General features: G+C 38.8%; 5 protein-coding genes across 10 annotated transcripts; 3 read left to right on the top strand and 2 right to left on the bottom strand.

Annotated features, from left to right (window-relative positions):
* Positions 1 to 3,316: 3,316 nt before the first annotated feature.
* LOC125773181 (mitotic checkpoint protein BUB3) lies at positions 3,317 to 4,814 on the bottom strand. The gene is made up of 2 exons (XM_049444306.1): positions 4,396 to 4,814; positions 3,317 to 4,321 (listed from the first exon to the last, which is right to left on the bottom strand). Exons 1-2 carry the CDS (start codon positions 4,588 to 4,590, stop codon positions 3,533 to 3,535), a joined length of 984 nt encoding a protein of 327 aa, XP_049300263.1. The 5' UTR covers positions 4,591 to 4,814; the 3' UTR covers positions 3,317 to 3,532.
* Positions 4,815 to 5,160: 346 nt separating this feature from the next.
* On the top strand, positions 5,161 to 6,310 carry LOC125773666 (ubiquitin-like-conjugating enzyme ATG10). Its single transcript, XM_049444417.1, has 3 exons — positions 5,161 to 5,340; positions 5,408 to 5,945; positions 6,001 to 6,310. The coding sequence occupies exons 2-3, from the start codon at positions 5,624 to 5,626 to the stop codon at positions 6,273 to 6,275; spliced, it is 597 nt and encodes a 198-aa protein (XP_049300374.1). The 5' UTR covers positions 5,161 to 5,340; positions 5,408 to 5,623; the 3' UTR covers positions 6,276 to 6,310.
* A 414-nt stretch (positions 6,311 to 6,724) lies between these two features.
* On the top strand, positions 6,725 to 8,491 carry LOC125772995 (2-(3-amino-3-carboxypropyl)histidine synthase subunit 2). Its single transcript, XM_049444224.1, has 2 exons — positions 6,725 to 6,958; positions 7,035 to 8,491. The coding sequence occupies exons 1-2, from the start codon at positions 6,812 to 6,814 to the stop codon at positions 8,325 to 8,327; spliced, it is 1,440 nt and encodes a 479-aa protein (XP_049300181.1). The 5' UTR covers positions 6,725 to 6,811; the 3' UTR covers positions 8,328 to 8,491.
* A 510-nt stretch (positions 8,492 to 9,001) lies between these two features.
* Positions 9,002 to 21,533, top strand: LOC125773415 (chloride intracellular channel exc-4). Of its 6 annotated transcripts, none has more exons than XM_049444359.1 (8): positions 9,002 to 9,132; positions 10,654 to 10,915; positions 16,054 to 16,155; positions 18,515 to 18,679; positions 18,761 to 19,003; positions 19,082 to 19,192; positions 19,698 to 19,715; positions 20,301 to 21,533. In XM_049444359.1, the coding sequence occupies exons 2-8, from the start codon at positions 10,844 to 10,846 to the stop codon at positions 20,379 to 20,381; spliced, it is 792 nt and encodes a 263-aa protein (XP_049300316.1). In that variant the 5' UTR covers positions 9,002 to 9,132; positions 10,654 to 10,843; the 3' UTR covers positions 20,382 to 21,533. The 6 variants fall into 6 exon arrangements, with proteins under 6 accessions (XP_049300316.1, XP_049300319.1, XP_049300315.1 ...); XM_049444362.1 differs by having other exon boundaries at positions 9,074 to 9,199; XM_049444358.1 differs by having other exon boundaries at positions 9,083 to 9,236.
* A 106-nt stretch (positions 21,534 to 21,639) lies between these two features.
* On the bottom strand, positions 21,640 to 23,081 carry LOC125773526 (mitochondrial coenzyme A diphosphatase NUDT8). Its single transcript, XM_049444397.1, has 3 exons — positions 22,966 to 23,081; positions 22,205 to 22,448; positions 21,640 to 22,130 (listed from the first exon to the last, which is right to left on the bottom strand). Exons 2-3 carry the CDS (start codon positions 22,437 to 22,439, stop codon positions 21,694 to 21,696), a joined length of 672 nt encoding a protein of 223 aa, XP_049300354.1. The 5' UTR covers positions 22,440 to 22,448; positions 22,966 to 23,081; the 3' UTR covers positions 21,640 to 21,693.
* Positions 23,082 to 23,449: the final 368 nt, after the last annotated feature.

The following is a 23,449-nucleotide window of genomic DNA, read 5'->3' as shown; positions in this document are numbered from 1 at the left end:
TTGCGCCGTAAGCAGTGAAATAATATTGAGCTTTTGGACGAAACACTTTCGCTCCCCAATGTTCAAATACACTAGCAAAGTCTGTAACGTGCGAGTTATCAACAAGCCCGGTTAGCAATTCAAATCTCACCTACAGCCACATCAAATAAAGTTTCCAGCAAATCTGAAAAATAATTCATAAAAAATCAATCCTTTGGCAAAAGGTAGGTACATTTGTTCAACTTTATAAGGAAGTGAAAGGGCTCTCTAAATTGTGACCAACACTCAAAAAAGCGTTCATTTGTGGATGATTTTTGGGGGAGGGCGAATCGTCTTCAAAAACCAACTCGACAAGCAGGCTTTCCGTTATCTTGTCTGAGAGCCTCCGTAAGACGAGACGGTTGCGACACGTTTACTATGTTTTTCTTCCCCACTCAAGTGTCTGGTGTCAAGTGTTGTGCTGTTACGTTTCTTAATTTTGCAAAATCTCGTTCGAAGTGAATATCTACGAATATCTCAAATAGCGCACACGCTCTAAAACCGGATGAACATTTTTTTCAATTGTTTATCTGTTATTTAAACCGAACCGTTTCAATTTTAAAAATTCATCCTCCATCTCCATCGAACATTTTACTGAAAGGGTGCTAAAGCATTAAACGTTTAGAGCTTTAAATTAAATAACAAATTAAACTATTCAAGCATTACGAGCAAACTTTTGCATGATATGTTCGTCGAACATAGGAATAATATCGTCAGGAAAAAAAATGTCAACCCCAAAAAACAGTATCCTGCAGTTCGTCCAAAGTATAATGGAATGAACGGTTAGCTGTTACCGAAATGCGCCTGCTCGGGCTTTTTTTTGTTTGGTGGAACTTCGGAAGTGAGCGTCAAATGCTGTTAGAACCAAAACATAGGCACCATCCATCCAACCGACATAGCATTCATTCTTACAGCTCGTCAGAACTACTGCATGAATATTCTACGATTTGCGCTACCCCCTCTTACCCCCTCTTTCTCTCCCCAAAAACGTCTGCCATAGTAATTTGTCGTACGCGAATGGATAGTTGACGATGTACGAAGTTCGTTTCGTGTTTCCAGAATAGCTCATCGTTCATTTTTTCTTTATCCTTTTTTTCCTATTTGTGACGTACTGGGTCATTCTTACCATTTTTAGATTATTGCACCCATGCTTACCATAGTCCAAGGTCGTGAGAACGCTCCGGATGAGATTTGATACCGGTTCTATCGTGTGAGAAATCGGCGCCTTTAGGTAAAGATGATAAATTTCAAATTATTATCATTTTATAATAATATTTCAGTGTTGTCTAATTGATTTTTCTTTCATTTACTTTACTCATATTTACATAAGGTATAAGAAATAGCTTTATTTTCTTGCCACAACCAAGAAAGTATGGGGTTGTATCACACCAACACCTACTTGCACAGCTGTCATAGTCAGAAAAACGCTCCAAACTACAATGGACGCCACTCGTGAAAAGTTAACCCTGACTCTTGAACAAATAAGCCTGGTCTATTGAAACAATAAACTCAACAGCTTTCGGTAAGTTGCTGCACGTTACGAACACACTGTTTCTGTTCTCGTTGTAAAATCGCAATATACGTTTGATTGTCTTTTTCCCCACATTCGAGAACTGCATTACTGCTGGATAAAGCCTTTTCAAACGTAGCAAAAAAAAAAACAAACAAACATTCCTCTCTAACCTATTAAAAGAATGCCGCCTGCAGCGCATTAAGCGCCAACAGCTTTAGCAGGTTTGATCTACATTTTCACTGGTACGATGACATCAACAGAACTGGAGGCACAATAAAGCCTATGAAATCATGAGACCTTTCCTGTTTCAATGCATTGAAGTTGATCGTTGGCCTTTGACTTGTATTTCCCCGTGCTCGAGACAATAGCCGTAGTCTTATCCTTATCATCCTTTGTTTTCTTTTTCTTTATCCTCCATTTTCTTATTTTTTTCTAACTCATTCAACTTATACAGTTAACAGCGTTTTGTTTGACGTTTATAGATTGACAGGTTGAGTTTGTTAGGCGGCTTGTGTCACACGAAAGGATTGACGTAAAATCTCGCAACAAAAATAACTGTCAGGGATTGTCATAATATGTCATTACTCCTAGAAGAAGAGGTTTCTTTTTTGCTTGATAATATGCCTTTCAACTAGTTTTATTCAAAATGCTTGTTTGTTTTAAAATCTCTTCAAACCAGACATCCCCCTACCACCGATTTACGGTTTGCTATTTGAATTGAATTAGCTTTTATCATAGCAGCGTATAGGATGCAATTTTTTTTACGAAATTTAAAAAGTCCTACGGCAACAAAACACTAACATAACAAAACAAACTTGCTGTAGAAGGTTTCTCCTGGCTGAAAACCGAATCAAAGGGATAGAAGAAAAAAAAGCATATTAGAATATCTAACAATTTCACTGTTGTTCAGGAATGAAATTTGCATACAAATATATTCGTTTTCACATAAAGAAACACAGACTACCATCGATTTACCTTGCACAGCAAAAAAAAAGAAAGAAAACCTAAAAAGAGTCACCTATAAGGTATGGGAAAATGCGAACAGCCAAGAACGTCCTGAACAAAATCATTCCTCAACTTAAGCTTCTAGAAAACAATTTGCAATCACTAGTGTATTGAATCAGAACAGCCTCCGGCACTGGTTTTTTTTTTCGTCGTCGTTCAGAGCCATTGAACGCAACGTTGGAAAACCTGTCGGGATCCCATGATAGATAGAACAATGCTATTATATAGGATAGAAAAAACCCCAAAACTTCACCAAGCCATGTCAAAGAAAAAAGTGTAAGACATAGCAAATTGTATGTGAAATTTATTTTACTGATGTGTGACCAGCAAAAACCTTTCAAGTGTTTTTACCTTCCATCACCGTTGAGAACTTTAAACATTTTTCTTCTGGTTGAAGATCTGGTGAGAAACCATCTAAAAATGGACAAAGCTTTAGGCTCAACGTAAAGCTTTGTATGATTTTGTTTTTGTTTTTATGGATTTACGATCAGATTCCGTACTAGTTTTACAAATAAATTTAATTAAACGCAACAATAAAGAATATTTACCGAGCTTATGTTTCCCTTACATCAGATTATTAGAAGAAAAACAAAATAAATAATTGAAATGGAGTAGACAATAACAAATATTTTTAAAATTACCTTAAATTGAATCTAGCAAGAGAGAAATAGCCCTTTCTAGATACGCATAGAAAAAGAATGCTACAAAATATCAAAACACCGCTCATGGCAGACAAAACTCGTTTGTTATACAAAGTTTTATTGTAGAACTTTCTTCAAAACAACTAATTTCACGATTTGACAAATACTTTAAGTAATATCGATTAAAAGGAATCTTACAAACGTACTAAACTAATACAACTTGTAAAAATAAATATGATATTTAGAATATAGGTAAGCAATAGAAGGATATTTCCGTGAAGGAATTTTGTCATGTACAGTTGAAACTATTGACTACTACAAACAAAAATTCTTATCCTGACATATCGTGCAATAATTATTTGGGTCTAGTTTCCTGTTCATTTACATAGCGAACGTAGAGAGTCGGTTGTGGTGGTGGCTGCGGTGCATTTTCTGCTTCATCCATGTATGAACATGCGATTGCCAGCGTGCTACCATCATCGCTGAAGCTTAAGCTTGAAATAGAACTATCGTACAGATGGAACTGGCACAATCGTTTCTTGTTGAATCCATCCCATATATTAACGTAACCGTCTGACCCGCCAGTGGCAAACGTGTTATATACGCTGTGGAAGCTGATGGCATTTACCGGATAGATAAGCTCAATGTCGTTTTCCTTCGCACGGTGACACTTGAAAGCGAACTTTTTCTTTTGTATCTCTGGGTTGGGATCGAAATATTCTACCGCAACTCTTCCTTCGATCGAGCTCATCACATAACCCTCCTTGTTCGGGAAACAACGAACGGCACGAGTCTGGTACTTCAAGGATGATTCTCGCCGCTCGATATAGTTGTCCATCTTGCGTAAATCCCATATCAACACCTTGCGTTCCGATGTAGCAACCACCAGTTTCTCATCGATGCTACTCATCGAATAAACCTTACCATTACTTTGTTCGTACGTGCCTACGCATTCTTTTTCACGCACGTCCCAAACTTTTACCGTCCGATCCCAGCTGCCCGTAAGGATGGCATTGAGTTTGGAAGAATATTCCACGCACTTTACTCCGGCGTTATGACTGCCCAGTGTAGCTTCTACGTTTGCATTAAGGTCATATAGCTTTACAACATTATCCAGGCTACCGCTGATGGTTTTAGTTGAATTCTGTGAACAATATCGTGGGATAAATACAATTATAAATACGTTTGCTACGCAAATAACACATGTCTGTAACTTACCAAAAAAGCACAATCAAGTACCGGTGATGAATGTATAAATTTTTGTCGCAAGGTATTACTGACAACATCGTAAAGACGTACGGTAGTGTCCCACGAAGAAACGAGCAGAAACTTATTTATTTTCGGTGAGAACTTCACAGCAGATATTACATCGACCGGAGTGTTTTGTAATTGTGTTTCTGGTTTACGAGCCATTTCGATCTATGTTGATTTGATGTTGAGGTTTTGTGCGTTACAGAACCATTCTTTTACTCTCGCAATATCGCCATCACCACATGCATTATATTGCGGTTTATTTTTACCTTTTAAAATTTAATTAAACAAGCAGTTTAGAGTTTTCTAATTCCACAAACAATCCAAACGAAAAACGCAACAATTTTTGGCGTTGTTTCTTTTTGTTGTGGTTTGCAATAATGGCAATTGCTGTAAGTTATTCTTAAGGAACGTCCACATTGTAGAACAGTGCAGTTATACGTAGCAAAATTTGGTTTCGTATAACTTGTATGACATAATAAATGTTTGATTTTTCCATTTACAAACCACGTAAAACCCATTCAATTTGTTTCATTGGGGAATTTCTCAAATACGCAAAATTTAAGCGTATGTTATGTAACGCTAGAAGACGAACCCAGAATTTCTGGCCTTTTATTTTATTGTGTCATACAAGTTATACGAAACAATATTTTGCTACGTATAACTGCACTGTTCTACAATGTGGACGCCCCTGTAAGGAGTGGAAGGTAAACAAATGCATATGACAGTTGACAGCGGCGTCTGTCATTCAAATGGGTTGAATGTTTTCCCTCGAGAATCTGGTGCTGTTTTGTTTTAGGAGTAGAAATTATCACACAATGGAATATTTATCAAACAAACTATATTTAGAAATTTGGAATACCTCATGAGAAGCTTCGATCTAACCGTGAAATCATGTCTGGTTGTGTTCAAGTGAGTATTTTGATGAGCGTATTGAACAATATTTACACCGTATTCTAAACACGATTCCTTTTTTTAGAGTGATATTTCATTAATTTCATCCGCCACCGAAACAGAGCGATGAAAACTCAACTAATAGCTACAAAAGATAAAATTTATCAAAGTGTAACGTGTCGGCTTCACTCATTCAATGAATATCAGGAACTTCTGTCTGTTTTTCATCGTGATAACGTTTTACCTACATGCTGAGCAACTACGGCCACGAACGTATTTTGAAGTATATTGAGCAATAGAAATGCATGAGCGAGATTTTACCTTCTACTGCGAGCAGTTGGTCGTTGCTTCACGTAACTGTAAAAGCCAGTGGAAATGGGAATACGACCGCGAACGTTCTTATATACGTTTAGAGAAAAAGCAGCATGTTGAAAGGACTTCTTTAAATCCGGTACAACATACGGAAGGTGATATGATGAATGATTTTCCGGAAAGTGAGATCGAAAATGATCCAGCCAGTGCTTCGGTTAAAGATATCGGTAGAATTTTGTCTTTCGAGTATCACATTCTTTACAACGAAAGTTATGAAGTTCCTTCCTTGCTTTTCAACATATACGACGAAGGTAAATGCATAAAACTGTAAACTAACACACATTCTAATATTTTTTTCTTTTGAAGGTGGTGGAAGATTCAACATTGAGGAAGCATGGAATATTCTACACATTAGTGAAACAGTCCCTTCCAATGAAATGTACCAAGCTATTACTATGGTACATCATCCAATATTGTTTCGACCTTATCTAAATTTACATCCCTGTAAAACAGCTGAACTGATGAGTTCATTGCCCAGCAGCGTTAATCCGATACTCTCTTTTCTTACAAGTTACGGGCCTTATGTTAATCTTGAGCTAGATGAATTAGCTTTCAACCTGCAAACCAGTCCACTTACGTAAAATAAAAAAAAAACACTTAAACTTCGAATATAGAACGTTACAAGATGTGCACAACATAAAGGATGACATTTACCATGTAACCATGAAATTTGCGAACGTAGAAAGCTGGAAACCGATGGCTAATCTAGTCTGGAACGAAGAATTAGCTAGGTGTTTTGTATTAGCAACATAATGAAGGAGAGAGATTTTTTACTTCACTGCCAATCCATGGTTCAGAATTTGTTACATAGTACGTTACCGTGGAAATTGATTGATGACTACCGTTTTATTCGATTCCTGTCCATCCTTGACTTTTAGAAGGGAAATGATGCTGGGGCCGGTATTATTGTGTAACCGATAATATTCATGTGTAAAAAGGACACGAATTGAAATAAGAACGGCAAATTTGAAATGCTGCTCATAAATGAAAAGAAAATTAATTATGTTTACGTCATTTGGTGAATGTCAGCGGCCGCATTTGTCATGATACACCAAATCAAAACATTGCGGATTGAAGCTATTTTCGTTTCGATTGAACAATTGTAGCGTGTGTAATAATGAGTTCTGCATTTAGTTCCAGTGATAATATAATACAAAACCAGTCCCCGGTTTCAGTTGTGGACAATGTACAATTGCACGATATATGGAATAGTGAGCAAAAACAACGATGTCTGAAATGGATAGAGAAACACAACCTGAAACGAGTATATATCTGGCCAGGGCCACATGTATCGAAAGTAGCTTTCTGATTATAAATTCTTTTCACTTTTCTGATTACAGGTTGCCTTACAACTGCCGGATACTATTTTACACCACAGCGTGGAGATCGTGAATGAGCTACAATCAGCTTTGATTGAAGGATTGCGCATATTTGTGCTCGCCGATACATCCTACGGTAGTTGCTGCGTAGATGAGATATCAGCGGCCCATGCGAACGCTGACGGTGTAATTCACTTTGGGCACGCATGTCTAAGCAAGGTATCTCGCATCCCAGTGCTGTACGTGTTCTTCCAATATACGCTTCAAGAAGAACATTTGATTGCCACTCTATCGAGAGAATTTGATACTCTAAACAGTGACTCTAAAGTTACATGTTTTTACGAAGTTTGTTACGCGGACGCAATCGCTAAGATAAGGGAAACGCTCATAGATCGGTTTCCGAACATGGTAATAGCCCGTTTAGCGGAAGCTGACCAAAAGGCCGACATACTCTACTGGAAATTAGAGACGCCACATAACGCGAACGGTGTGGTGTTATATATTGGCCGTGACAATTTAACATTTTTCAATACCGCAGTATCCCTTGAAGAATCACAATGCTATCTGTACGATCCAACTAAAACCGACCCACAGCTGGAACGGACAGACGTTTTTGCGGCCAAATGGCTACGTCGAAGATACTATGCTATCGAACGTTGTATGGATGCCGGATCGATCGGAATCGTTGTGGCTACCCTGTCTACAAAAGGCTATCTCGAGATCGTGTCGAGAGTACAGCGGTTGGCAAAAGCACGTGGTGTACGCACGTACCTTATCTCAATAGGAAAGGTAAATCCCGAGAAGCTGGCGAATTTTATCGACATTGATTGTTTTGTGTTGGTTGGTTGTCCGGAAAACGACATCTTTACATCGCGTGATTTTTTCCGACCGCTGCTATCGGTATTTGAGGCCGAGATGGCACTGAATAAGGCGTGGAAAGAAAAACTGCTTACACGTTACACAACCAACTTTCCCGACCTGCTACCCCATGGTCGTTTTTACTCGGACGTGGAGGAAGTGTCGTGCAAAACTGATGAGGTGGATGATCCGGCGGATGTCAGCTTGATCACGGGGAGGGCGAGAACTGTTCCGCACCGTAAGGCTGACGATGAGGAATCAAAGACAAATGGCACGTGTACGGATGTAGTATCGAAAGGAAGAAATGAGGTCGCACAAATCAGTTCGGCGGATCAATTTACCAACAGATCCTGGCAGGGGCTGGAACAAAACCTTGGTCAGGATGTTCCCGCTCTTATACAAATGGGACGCTCTGGGATTCCAATCAAGTATGAAAATGAACGAAACAACCCCTAGTAACAACTTACACAAAACAGTTATTTTATTGTTTGGCGCAAAGATTGCAATTTATCATAAAGCTTGTTAAACAGATGTTAAGAAACTTAACTCAATGTGAGGGGAAAAGGAAATATTGTTAACTTCTAAACAATAAATGGAAAACAACTGAATATTTAAAAAAAGATTTATCACATGCTTATATGAAAGAATTGTTTGGTCTTTCAAGGTAGTTATTATATTTTCGATATTTTAACCTAAAAAATATTGGTTTCCTATTTTTGAAATCCCCGGTGAAAAGAATCTTCTAATGGTGAACTGTCAAATGAAGACTACTTTATTTGACAGCATCTTTCAACAATACAGGGTTGGTTTCTGAAATTCGATTTTCTTTTACTTACGACTTGATTTAGAATAAGTTTACTTAGATTAAGAATAGTACTACTTTTAAGACATGCTACATGCAAACCACAAAAATAAATAATATTGAAACCATTTTGGTGACAAGTGTGTTAAGAAAAAATAAAATTTTCCTTTCTTTTATTCTTTCATTAATATTTATGCAGCCAGCCCGTTCTACACAAATAAAAACAAATCGTTCATTATCGTTGGACACTAATTTCAGTTTTTAAATTCCACAATTTACATGACCATATAAAATAAAAATTAACCAACTTTTTAAACTACCACCCCTGCAAAGCATTTCCAACGCCAGTCTCTTGCTGTCATGGGCGTTCCGCCATTCGTTGCCTGCGAGCAGCTTGTTCAGAAGGTTCCGGAACTGTCAGTGTACGACTCCCGCTCCGCCTCAAGCACCGCCGAAAGGGTGAGCGTATTGTGTGTTTGCGCCAGCAGCGCACCATTAATTGCGTACGGCACTTGAAGCACAAAAGGTTGGCTGATATCTTTTGCTGGTTCGACTGCATTTCAGTGAGTGGTGTTTTGTGTTTGTTTGTTGCACTGGTTTTGTGATAGTAGTTTTTTTTTACGATAAAGAGACGCTGCAGTGCTGCATCGATTGACAACACGCATTCGCTTTATTAAAACCCATGATGCTGTACCGTGGGGGGGGCTGTATAAACCCCCGAGCGTGTCTGGACGGCGTCGGGACATTTTTTTTGTTTGCTTCATATTAGTCGTCCGGTTTTTTTTTTGTTGTTGTTGGGTGGTGTGCCGCCATCGTAAATTCCAGCAATATAGTCGTGTCGCAGGCGAGTCCGCCAATAGGGCGGCAAATATTCGGCCGTATGACGGAATTAGGTGCAATACCAACCGCAACACACCATCACCATGCCTTCGTTCGAGGAACAATCACGACCCGCCGCATCTCCGTAACCATCTTTCCGCGTCGGCCTATGGCCAAACTCCCCTCCGCCCCCACCCTCCCTACGTGCCATTGCACACGGTGTGCGCGCCTGTGTTTGTGTGTGTGAATCGGTGCCTTTCGAAGTGAAGTGAAGAAATTGATCACGCAAGCGGAAAGTGTGCGCTGTTGGCTAAAGTGCATTTTGGACTCGTTGAACTGGAAAACATCCAATCCAATATTGAGCGGGCGGGAATAAGCACCCACCCATCCCCCTGTCCCACCCCTGTCCGAGGATGGTTGTTTTGCAATAGAATCCGCGTGAAGGTAGCAGCAACTCCCCTAGCGCCCTGGGGGGATGTTGGTGTGTTGTGTACAGATGTTTTTTTCCCCCTGCCCGAGCAGGTCCCACAAAAAAAAAAACAGTCAGTGAAGATTAGTGAATTGCTTTTCGTTGTTGTTTATCCGTAGGGTTGATATTCGTCTTTGTTGTTGTTGTTGTGGTTGTTGTTTGACAGGCTCAGCAGGAAAGATTTAAATGACAGAATAGAAGGATTCGTAGGATTGGACATGTGGGAATATTCTTTTTCCGGGGGTGCATCATCTTACACATGTGTAGCTGTAAATGTGTGTGTGTGTGTGTGTGTGTGTTGGGATTTATCTCGCCAAAAATGTTCGACCAAATATAGAGTGAACGGTATTCGGTATCTGCATATCGACAAGCAGTCTTGCTTAAAAGGTACATTCCGTACCACCAGCGCCCTTTCATCGGCTCTCTTCATCCTTACACAATTTGTGTGTTTTTTTTTTGTACCGAACTCCGTTCACTCTCCCCCCGCCCCCCTACCGGCCCCCATCAAGTCTTACAAAGCCTATCCGATCTAGCGCGGTGAAAGCGAAAAACGGTCTTTTGAGGAGAAAGTGTGGTGAAACAAAAAAACAACACAGTGCCCACAGCGCCCGTGTGTACAGCACATTGAACGGTGTATTCAAAGTAAACTTCAATCAATCAACATCTAATTTTATCAAACATTCTCCGTTCAGCCCAACACAACACCCATCGGTATCCAGCAGCAACAGCAGTAACAGCAGCAGCAGTTCGAGAAAGTTTTTACGACCAGAAAAAAAACACACCCATACATACACAAATATTTCACACAGCATCTCAATACCGAAATAGCGAAAGAAGCTATTTAACAGCGGCAAAAACACAAAAAAATACAAACAACTTACGATGTCCGACGAAGGCCAAGATAATGGAGCCAACCGGAATGGTTCGGTGCCCGAAATAGAACTGATAATTAAGGTAAATAGAATTTTTAGGTTGACATTGCAATGCAAGCGAACGAAATTACGGCAGCAAAACCCGCCCAGAACGCACAGTCCCCCTGGAACAAATGCGGGCGAAGCAATATTGCTGTACAGATATATCCGAGCGAAAGAGGAGATTATAAATGAGATGGACACCCGGTTAACAACTTTTGCTTTTTTCCCCCCGCTTCATGAATCGTAAAATAGTTGCGTTACGCAACTTGACCTGATCTCTGGCGATCTCTGCGCTCCCTTTCCCCAATTGGTGCTTGTTGGGACCGTTTCGCATCTGGTCCTCAGCTGTGAGTGCTGCCAGAGCGTGTGGTAGGCACAAAAGTAACAAGACATCGTTTTTCTTCCATCAAAAGCTGCGTTCGTTTGAAGAAATTTAAAAGGAAAATCAATGGAATTTGTTTTCTACTGAGATAAAATAATTACGCCGATTATCCGGGTACCTTTTATCCGGCAGCTCGGAAATGGCAGTTCCGAAGGTGAATTGACATATTTACTGCAAACCGGCGATGACAAGAAATTAAATCCTCAATAGGAAATGATATAAATGACCCAAGTTCGATCAAATAAAACAGGTCTCGTTTGCAAAGTGCACCAAAAAATATTAACATTTAGCTTTAGAGAAAACAATTCCACCCGTTACACACTAAACACTAATATTTATCAATAAAAAGAGTTGTACCTATTATCCGTGGCGGCCCGGTGTTACATGTGATAAACGGCGCCGGTCCACACGGCAGGACCGGGGTCAAATCTCATCCGGACCGTTCCCTCCTAGCAAGGACTGACTATCAGGCTACGTGGTAAAATAAGTCTAGTAAGCCAGAAATGGCCGGCGTGACCTGTAATGTCGTTAAAGCCAAGAAGAGAGAGAGAGAGAGACCTATTATTCGTGATATTCGCTTATCCGGCAAGGGCCGAGTCCCGATGAGCACGGCTAATCGACGTTCCACTGTACATTAAAACAAACAGTAAACACCAGTAGCAGAAATATATTTGATATTCTCTTTTTTGTGGCACTAAACAACCCCAAGAGGACTTTGGAGAATGACAACATTCTGGCTTTCTGGATTTCCCCCGATGGGATTTGATATCCGTTCCCGTCATGGAAGACTATCATGCTGCCCATATTACCGGCATCCAATGACTAATACATTAGAAATAATTCCCTTACAACCGTCATCATCTCCAAAAGTATCTTCATGACGTAAACCACTGAGCATATGAGGATGTTTCAAACCATCAATGTTTACATTGCTTATCAATCATTAAGCAAGGAACTTGCCAGGCAATAGTACGGTTTATCATTTATACGACTTGTTTGTGTAGTGGATCCAACAGTTTATTATTCTTCGTTACGAGGATATGTGCAATAATCATCGAGATTTGTTTTTTTTTTTAGATTTTTTTCGTGACATAGCGGCGTGTTAATAACAGGGCAAACGAGCCCTATCCTGTACAGCCCTTGTAACGATCAAAAAATTCTATCAAAACCACCTTAAACCCCGTCCCCTAAGGCGCTGGGACCGCACCACGAGTGGTGTCTTTTCGGCCGATTTATGACGGTACACCGGAACCCATTCATGAGACAGTTTACTGGTTTTATCTGCAAATAAGCAAACAAATTACTTCACGTATCGTTCTGGGCGATTCGCCTTTTGCTTGGCAGGTTAATGCTTGCTTTATCGTTATCAATTGATAGGCTACAAGCATTTATTTGTAGACACTTGGTAGATAGGAACAGTTTTGAAACGTTCAACCATCGGGTTGAGCAAATATTTACTCACCAGGTAGAACTTACTCGTTTGCATAAAAAAGACAGCGGACAGCGAGCTGGTCAAGGTGTGCAAAGCTACGAAAGCATCTTTGCAACATATTTTATATCTTTTGTAAACAACATACCAAAGAATTTGTCTTTTTGTTTCGAGCAATGGTGCGCCTCGTGTCACACTTTATCACAGCCACATTTTACACACATTGTGCACGAGCTTTTATTGTTTCTTGCTGGTGCGGTTATGTGATTCATGCACTTCATTTGCAGACTGCCTTATTGCCAACCCTTTGAGTATGTAGTGGTGGATAGACATTTAGAACCACCAATACGTGTTGTGAATCATAAATGTCACTATGTGGGGTACACGATAATGTGGTAACGTACGGTTTTACTCGCTTTTGTATTATCCATGCTTGGACGTACAATACATTTTTTAGGTGCTTGGTTTTAAATGAAAATTTCCTTATTTTATTTGGACTATATTTAATAGCAAATAGTAGTGTTGAATCTGATTCAGATTCATGAATCTGAATGAATCTTTGAACAGAATGAATGACTCTAAGTCTGTGTTATAAAGATTCACGAATCCTCATTGAATTAGAAACTAGCGTTGGGTGAATCTGATTCAGATTCATGAATCTGAATGAATCTTTGAACAGAATGAATGATTCTGAATCTTTGTTGTGAATCCACATGAATCCACTTGGAATTATAAATCCTAAGAGTTTCGGGATAGAGTCGACTCATGATTTGAATGACTCTTCACTGAAGATTCAGTTGTATTTATGTCCCTCAACCCCTCGGTTAGCACTTTTGGAATACGTCTACCAATCACCTCCTCCTCCCAACCATCCGCCCCACCGCTCAGCCCTTTGAATTAACAATAATTGGCAAGAAATAAACAGATTCATGAATCTTTCAGAATTTTTTTGAAAATTAATTAATTTTTTGGGATTCGGCTCATGATTTGAATGACTCTTCATTGAAGATTCATATGAATGACTCTTTTCAAAAGATTCAATAAATACCACACTAGCAAATAGTAAAGAGCGAATCAAAAACAGTGTTGTTAGGAAATGGTCATTATTTCCCTACAAAATACCATGGAAATATATGCTTCGTGGTAAGGGCGTTGGTTCAACTGCTTCACCCACGTCATCACTACAAATTGTTTCAATTAAAACCTTTTTTTCTCTCTGAAGCATCCCTATCAGCGATTTTTGTTTAAAGTGTATTTTTCCCTTCTTTTTAGGGGGTCTGTAGTGGTTGTTGTCGTTGTTAACCTATTTCCTCCCGAGAAAACGACCAAACGAACGAACGATGGTGTACCGCGGCCAAGCATTATGATGTTTCCCGCGTTATCTTATCTTACACCCTCTACTTGTGTTCTCAATAAGTTCATAAACGGCCCTCTTTACGAAAAAGAAGAAGAAAAAAACATGCTTCTACGACATTAACGACGACGATAGTTGACAAGGAAAATGTGAAGACGGGCGTAAAAATCGGGCGCCTTGTAAAACTGTGAAACAAATTACCACAAAAGTTTGGTGTTGCTGTTTCCGTATCACCTAAGGTATGCTCCAAAACCCACCTTTTTTTTTCTTATCGGATGGCGGTATGATGACACAGTCTGTCGTCTAAAAGCTGACGAAAGTAAGAAAAGAAGAGTGCGAAATGCTTGTAGTGGCAGCACCAATCGGATTTCTATTGGGTGGTTCATGGAGTACTTGACCATTGAGTTGACTTTGTTTACTTATGTTTATATATATTGTCTTCTTCTTCTTCTTTATTGTCATGTTTATTTTTATGGCCTTTTTAGAGATTTTTTTCTGTCACTTTTGACGTGTAAGAAATTTCTGGTCAGGGTCAAATACTATTGTAAAAAAAAAACGTTTAAAGTGAAGATGGTCTCCAAAAGCATGGAGTTTTTGGGTTGAAGTTGGATGTTCAGCTCGAAACACCACAAACGGCACATACTGGCCTTTTACTTGCGTGGCATGAATTCAATTGTCAACTCTCCGCCTTTGGTGAGGGAACCACAACCGAAAAGTACCACCAAAGGCATACGGGTGCACATTCTTACGCGCTCACACTCGCTGGAAATTGGTCAAACATAAGATATTTCCTACGTCAAACAATCCCCGCTTCCCTCCCCACCCCCCCTTCACCCCGCTGGTGGTCTCATCGCTGTCTGTTGCTGTGCACAGTAGAGCAGAAACCGATCAGTCCAAGGTTACTAACCGGCCATCGCAAGAGTGTCGGAGGTGGGTGGCGTTATACACATTAGCGATAGCTTGCAAGGGTCCAAAGCAGGGGGAGGAGGGGGGGAGGAAACAATAACAACAAAAATAAAAAAAATGGAAAAACGAAAGAAAATAATAGACCGTAGTGACTGATGATGTCATCTGCCCTGTCGGACGTGTGTGTGTGTGTTTTTTTTTCTCTCCTCTCCAAATGGCATTATTTCCCTTTCTTATTTACACGCTACACGTCAGTCGCTTCCCTTCCAGAAATAGTTACCTATTGCACCTCTCCATCCGCCATTCGAATTGTACGTGACCAGCAACAATCTGTTTCTCTTGCTCACGCGTGACCACCTGGGCCCTGCACTCCAGCAGCAGCACCATCGATCGAAGAGGCCGGACACGTCAAACCAAAGGATGACCGTTGACGGATGTGCCTTTTTCCCCCCTACCAGCACTGTCTCTCTCTCTCTCTCTTCCTCTGTACTGTAGTTTTGCTTTACAAACGATGGGAACTGGCTATTACATTGGAAGGCCTTCATCTAATGTGCCAATTTACACGTGCACATCTTAAGTTCTCGCACGTTGCTTACAAGCTGTGCTAGCTCCGTTGCCTGTGGGGCTCATTCAATACATTATGGATGGGGTTTTGGGGGGAGGCGATTGATGCACGTACTGTGGAGGAATGGTTTGAGAATGCAGTTGATTTTCCAAACGTTCTAATCACCAATTACTCTCTCAGATTACATGCCGTATAATCGTCCGCTAGCCTTGCTGCTTTGGAATACATTAAAAGGCGGGGGAGGACACGTACACGATCGTGTACGGTGAAATGTAGACTGATGTCGTAAAAGAATTTGAAAATGTAGAAATATTTAGAAATTATTAACATCAACCTTCTAAATATGCAACAACTGGGCATTGTTTATTGAGTTTGCTTACTTTTCTACTCGTTGCGAAATAAGTAAGCAATTGTTTTCAACTGAATGTTGTTTATTATGGGCATTAATTGATTTGAATGGAAATTTAATGTTAAACAATAATAAAAAATCGGAAAAACAACATTTTTAGCTTTTCTTTTAATATTTATTCTCTTTTTTTCAGGCATCCACAATCGATGGCAGAAGGAAGGGAGCTTGCCTATTTTGCCAGGAGTACTTTATGGATCTCTATCTGCTGGCGGAGTTAAAGACGATCAGCCTGAAGGTAAACAAAAACGCTTTTGTTTTGTTTGTGCTTCCTCAAACCCGGAACGGAACAGCTAACGCGATTTTTATACAGCGACTCTAACCAATTTAGTTATTTAAAATTAAAATCAAAAATATTATTATAACGAGGGAGGGACGTTAAAAAAAATCACCATTGCAAGCAAACGGGAAGTTGTTGATGCAAGATAAATTTGCTAGATATTCCCCTTGAAGTTGATTTTGCCCTATGCATCGTGGTTTTAATTTTAGTATTAAAATCGGTCAAGTATGATCATTCTCCATTTCGGTTCGCCAGATGGAACAAAGCAAGATTTGCTTGTACTGCTGAATTGATCGAACGTTCCGAATCCGATCGGTTCTGTATTTAATGCGAAACAAAACACATTGCTTTACACCGTCTACCATGTACACGACATGGAATAGCTATTTTAATCCTTCGCTGCAAATGTATGCAACCGTATTATGATATCATCCATTTGCAGTTTTAGCACACGGTGGATTAAGCAGGGTTGCCGGGGGTTGGTTTGAAAGAAAATTGTGCCTCTGCCTGTCATACCGTTTTTTGCTGCGTTATTGCTGAAAAACCCATGATTTACTTTGTTGATGAAACGTTTGCTGACATTGACGCATTGCAAATACGCACGCGTGCGCGCAGCTACTTTCGGTTGGCGGAAGCACGCGTTGAAGCAGGTAGCACACCGCCCTTAATGGATCGGTGCTATGATGTAATCGTGGACATCACCAAATTGCGTACTTCCTTAAGCGAAAACCCCCCCGACCGCCCGGGGGTAGCATTGCATTTTTTTGGTGCCTTTTCTTCCGTGGAACTGGCCTGCTCAATGAAGGTGTTGAAGACGCTGGGAGAAGGCGTGAAAAGACGGACGGAAATGTAAACAACAGTTCGGCCTTCGGGCGTTGAATCGCCAGAATCAACAAATCCGTTCAATAATAAATAAATAAAAACCACCCTCCCCCCACCCACCCCCCCAACAAAACTAAAGAGACCGCACACACTAGCGTGTTACCTCGCGGGCAACGGGTAAGGCTAAAGATCATTTTGCGCGATCGAGTAAGCGATGGTTTAACACATGTACCAAAACAAAAATAGAAAAAAAGTAACAGGGAACAAAAAAAAATCATAACACATGAAAAACTAAAAACCGAACAAACAAAAACGGCTTGCACACGCACAACTAGTACACATTTCATTTTCATGCTCATAGTAGCGGATCCGCGTGTCTGAAGGTCTTGTTGTTTTCATTTTCCTTTGCCAATGTTTTACCGGATTGTTTTGCGGGATGGGCATGTGTTTTCTTTTTTTTTTGGAGTGTGTTATAAACGGTGGTGCTGTAATGTACTAATGCAGCTTTATGTACTGACTCAACATGTTAATAAAAAATCCACCGTACCGATATGCGCAATGCGCCCAACCGCGCTGCGTTTGCTCATGTTGTTACTATACAAACATGAAAGTAATGTGAAACAAACAAATCAAAACAGCATTTTAATTTAACAATCGTTAACAAATAATTTATTTTAGTTGTTGGCAGATTGACTGTTGGTTGTGTCAAAAAAAGGTAACAATTATGATGCCAATTGTTTTATATCTTTTATTTATTATTTTGTAGTTTAATTTGCAAAGAGTATTTATTTTTTATTTTCCAATTAATTTCGATCTCCAACTTTCATTTATTCTCTTGTTTCGTGGCTTGGCTTTAGGTCTAATTCAGTCTGCGAATCGAATCTGAAACATCTGTCGATAGTCTTTGCAATGAAAATAAGCCTGGAGTGCGATTATACCAATAAATATTTCAGGATGATCACCGTATGACTTCTCCACAGAAGCTGTCGTATGGCATTTCGAGTGATTTTTTGATTTCTTTCTAATGTATCGATTCCAGTTGCTTGAAAACGAGTTGAAGTTACGATCGTGATACATGCTACTTTACGTGACATACATTTTTCTTGGAATTTTGTTTTGATAAAAAAATGTTTAATCAGTTTGTTTTTTTTTTGCTGATTGGGAATGGTTATCAAGACTTTTTTTTATCACGTAGTCGGAAAGTCAGAGCTTGCAGACGGAGGACGGTCCGAATGGGATTTGATACCGGCTCCTGTCGTGTGGATCCGGCGCCGTTTGTTGACATATCTGTCATTGTATGTTTATCTGTCAAACAAAATTCTTTTTGACATAATTTATCTGTCAAACAAAATTCACTTTTATATATTTTATCTGTCAAACAAACTCCTATGCAGATCATTAGCGATCATTTTCGGTTAAAACAACGAATAAAATTGTATAGAAATATGGAAATAGTTTAAGTAGAACTTCAAATAACGATTTATCTCATTCGCAGGTGACGACAGTGTGTATGCAGAAACCTCCACCAGATTTTCGCACTAACTTCGAGGCCACACACCCTCCGATTCTCATAGACAATGGGTTAGCCATACTTGAGAACGAGAAGATTGAGCGGCACATCATGAAATCGGTGCCAGGTGGATATAATCTTTTCGTACAGGTAAGAAAAGAAATCACATTCGTATGTGCCCTGCATTATTTGATTCTTACTTTCTTCTTATTTTCCTTCCCCTTCCGACAGGACAAAGAGGTGGCCACGTTGATAGAAAATCTGTACTCGAAGCTAAAGCTGATGCTGGTGAAAAAGGACGAGAACAAGAACAACTCGTTGCTGGTACATTTGAAAAAGATTAACGACCATTTGGCAGCCAGAGGCACTCGCTTCCTTACTGGTGACACGATGTGCTGCTTCGATTGTGAGCTGATGCCGCGGCTGCAGCATATCAGAGTGGCTGGGAAATATTTTGTCGATTTCGATATACCAGTAAGCACAATTTTTTTTTTTATTACAAAACGAGCTACGTTAGTGGAACTGTAATAACATATTATTTTCTTGCTTTAGAAACATTTAACGGCGTTGTGGCGATACATGTACCATATGTATCAGCTAGATGCATTCACGCAGTCTTGTCCCGCCGATCAGGATATCATAAATCACTACAAATTGCAACAGGTACGTGTGGCTTTGAAAAATTATAAAACGTTCAGTGTCGTCGTTTTCTTTTTTAAAAATAATAGTTATACGCCTTTACATTACTGTAATTTACTCATCTTTGATGCGCCGTAACTACCATTGAATATATAAAATCAAAAAGTCAACAACATAACAAACTCATTTGTAGATCCATCTCCTTAACTTGACTCGTAAATCTGTGAGGCGAAAGCACCTTCATGCCGTTTCTAACAAAATAATTTCCAAGATGAATAATACAAATTTATCTGTCTTGTTTCTCTATTGGTTGGCCGATTTTTGGTTATATTGTGGACGTCGATCCCGCTTCCCATTCACGCATATACTCTCTTTGTCGTTTCGATAATTCTCTTGTGTACACGATGCGTGTGACATTCTCCTACGTGTGCTCCCCAAACTCTCAACCGGGGGGGAGGCGATACCTAACTTCTTTTGATGTGATTAATAACGCCAATTGTATTTCCCCCATCGTGCCTGTCTATTGTAGGCAAAAGGTGACATTAAGGTACGTTTTTTTTGTCTGTATGATTTATAAACGTGTCATGTGTATGATTATTATGTACAATTTGTATACTGTTGTGCTGCAAACTTCACGTGCACCTGCTGTACACAACTGGGTGTTTGAATGTACTGTTTGCTGCTCATCTGTTTGTTTTGTCCATTCTGTGTACTATTTTAATGTTTTCTTCAAATATGTTTGTAGTTTTAGTATAATTTTCTTCTCGCTGCATTACGGTGCTTCTGTAGTTGTCTGTTTATTCAGGTGCACGGTTTCTTTTTGTTGTTGTTTGGTTTGTTATTTTAACAAAACTTTGTTTAGCATTGTTTTGGGATTGTTGTGGTTATTGCACATAAAATATGGTTTCACTGATTTTAATGAAACATGTCAATGTACTATAGAAACTTATCTACCAGCTGTTGATAAATCATCTATGCGTAGTGTAAATCAACAAAACACGATGTATTTCCTTGCACTGTGTATAAAATACAAGCACGGTTTAACATTAGTTGAACCAAACGCTTTGTATGTAAGAACAAAAAATTAAATTAAATTTCTGATTATTAATATACTTTCTGTTCATTTTTTTAGATGCTGAAAATGAAAAAGCATGAAGAACTGGAGACGCCAACATTCACCACATCAATTCCCGTTGATTTGAATGAGCAGTAAAGTGGAGAGAGGAAACAACTAGCAGTAAAAAAAAAGAATTAAAAGAAATACCTACATCTTTGTGCAGTATGAAAATGGAAAAGAGTGAGTTAGGCATTATGAATAGTTTCAGACAAACAATTCCAAAGTCCAATATCTATAGTAATGCTTTTTTTTTGTTTTTGGACCAATTTGAACCATAACATCGCAAAACGGTACTGTTTCGTACTATTCATCGTGAGCTATCTTCTTGTGTTTTTAGTTTTCTTTTTTGCTTTACGTTTTATTCACACCAGGCCTAGTGTTGGAGAGTGGGGAAACGGGTTAGAAATAAGCATGTTTCTGCCTTTTTTTATATCAATCGTTTGCCTTAATAGCACTTTAGCAGTGTTTCATGGAATCAAAAGAGAAATTCTGAATTGTGAATTTTGAAAAACCGCTTACAACAGTTTCACACGTTTTTATGTAAAATGTATTAGGTAGAGAGATCGAACATCGGTGTTAGCAAATAATTTGCAAATGTGTCCACCACCGTAACGATTAATTATATAAATATACTTGCGATTGCGAACTAGCAGGAGAAGAAGGAGGAGAAGGAGGAGTAGGACATGGACAAAACAAAATCAAACAAGAAGCAGCAAATAAGCCAGCAACGAAACGACCAGTTTTCTACACAATCAACGAGAAATCAAAGCAACATAGCATCAGCATAATAGGAGATAGCTATGTATATTGAATGAATTGTTTTTAGGCTCTACATCTTTATTAGGTTTGCAATGTTAAGTTTTACTTACATCCCACTTTGTCAAAAGGCATTTTAGTTGTCTTTAAATCTTTTTTACTTTTATCATTAATTGGTAAGCTTGAAATAAACACGAAGTCCTGTTGAATTATGTGTCCTAAATGCAGCTCTAGCCTGTCTAGACGAGTGCATTGTTTCAAGTTGCGTAGTGTTTAGTTGAGTAGTGCAGAGAGAGAGAGAGAGGGAGAATGTTGCCACAATTATTTTTTTTAGTACTATTTTCGGCGGTATCAGTGCCAAGGACATATAGTGCCTGTGGCGAACGTTTGTTTTCTTCATTTTAAAACGATACATTTCCTTTATGTTTATTGGCACATACAAATATCTAAAAGAAATAAACAACAAAAAAAAAAATCAGCATACACTCGAAATGTCAAAACAATAATTTTATTTATTAGCAGCTGCGACTTACATCCCAGGTACAATACAACATTTTACGTAGAAGTTTAACAAGAAAATATTCATATTTTATCACAATTAAATGTTAAAACGAAAGAATGTTTTATTTTATTGCGTTTGGTTTAGTTTATATCACCGCTGTTTCGCCGGTTTAGCTTCGTATTTCTTTATAAATGGTAATCGAGCAGTGTACGCACCCGGCAGCAATGCGATAAGAAACATATGGGTAATGATTGCCGTAATACCCCACACGGTATCATCTCCATTCTGGAACACGGGCATAGTGTAATTAGCCCGAAATTGGGTGTGCTTACGGTTTTCGGCACACGCAAAGGATTCGATAGGCACCGTAAATACCTTGGCAACCTCATCAGAGCTTGGCCTTAGTTGGTCCGAAGAAAAATCAATAATATTTCCTACAATCGGTGTAATGGATGGTCCAAAGTAGGGAATTATAGTTTTCCCACGGCCCCAAACGTTGACGGAATTCTTCGAAATGCCTGTTTCTTCTTCAAACTCTCGAACCGCACAGCTTTCATAGCTAGAATCTCTTGTATCCTTCATGCCACCTGGAACATTAACATTACAAGCTAATTATTATTATTTTCGTTTTATTAAAACGAAAAACATTTTTTATGCATACCAGGGAAAGAAACCTGCCCTCGATGGTTCCGCAATTTGCTGGAACGTACAGTGTATAGCAGGTTGATTTTGTCGTCTATAAGGCACAGGGGAATCAATATCGATGCTTCTTTTTTTACCGGTTCCTTGTTTAAACGTAGGCTAGGAATGGCTTGAAACCGAGAAATGATTTCTCCTTGCTGTAAAACATTTGTTAGCAGGCCGGGATGCAACAAGTCTGCCGCTTTTTTCAGCATCGTAGGAGGCTAGATGAGTATCGGATGAAATAACAATAATTATGTAATAAAATTATTCATGAATAATTAAATTCAATAAGAAATATTTTGATTTCTTATTTTAAATTAATTTAAATAGTTAATAGATGTAAGGATTTATTAGGGGTATATAAAATAAATATACAGCCGGAAATTGCAGCTCAAGACCATTGAGGTGGCAGTGTCAGGTGAAGGAATGATGAGAAGAATAAAATAGCTATTATACATTATGTAAATTGAATGTTTAAGAACCATTTTTAAGACAACATCTCAATTGATCGAATACACTAGTTGCATCAAATCCACTTTTGAATGCTAATTTTATATAAAGGTATCTTATTTTCCTATCGTATCTTATAAAGCTTTTGCTGGAATATAAACGACATAGATATCATTATTAAATTCAAGTTAATTGTTGGATTATCGTACACGTAGAACATTGATCAGTTTGAGGCGTTAACGTTTTACAGACCATTTTATAAATATAAGCGGGAAAAGAACTACAAACCTGTGCTTAAGCTAACGTGTTATCTACAGTAAACTTAACTAGCTAAATCTATCTAAAACACTGGACAAATGCAAACATTCTCAACAATGATTCCGTACCTTCGGTAAAGTTTGTAATATTTACATTTTGTTATGCTGCGGTTTGACAGTTTGTTATGTAACTGCTGTGTTTATACTGCTCACTGCTTACTGCAGGTGTATGCAAAAGCATAAAAACCAGCATAACGAACCATAATTTGAATGTGAAACGATGAAAGAGAAACACTATCGCGATTCAACAGGTTAATTACGTGTTTTGTAAATGTTAAAATCATTTTCTTTTAGGCATAAAACTCGTTAATCAGTGGAAATCGTGGTGTGAAAATATTATTAATATTTAATTTTAATTGTAGTAAATTAAATTACAGTGTATTCATCTGAAACCCTCTGTTTCAAAGATAATAAAAAAAATTTGAAAAAATATAAATATTCCGCTTCAAAACAAA

Source organism: Anopheles funestus, chromosome X (genome assembly GCF_943734845.2).
Source record: "Anopheles funestus chromosome X, idAnoFuneDA-416_04, whole genome shotgun sequence".
Taxonomy (NCBI): Eukaryota; Metazoa; Arthropoda; class Insecta; order Diptera; family Culicidae; genus Anopheles; species Anopheles funestus.
Note: the sequence above shows the minus strand (reverse complement) of the source record. Positions and strands in the feature narration are given on the sequence as shown.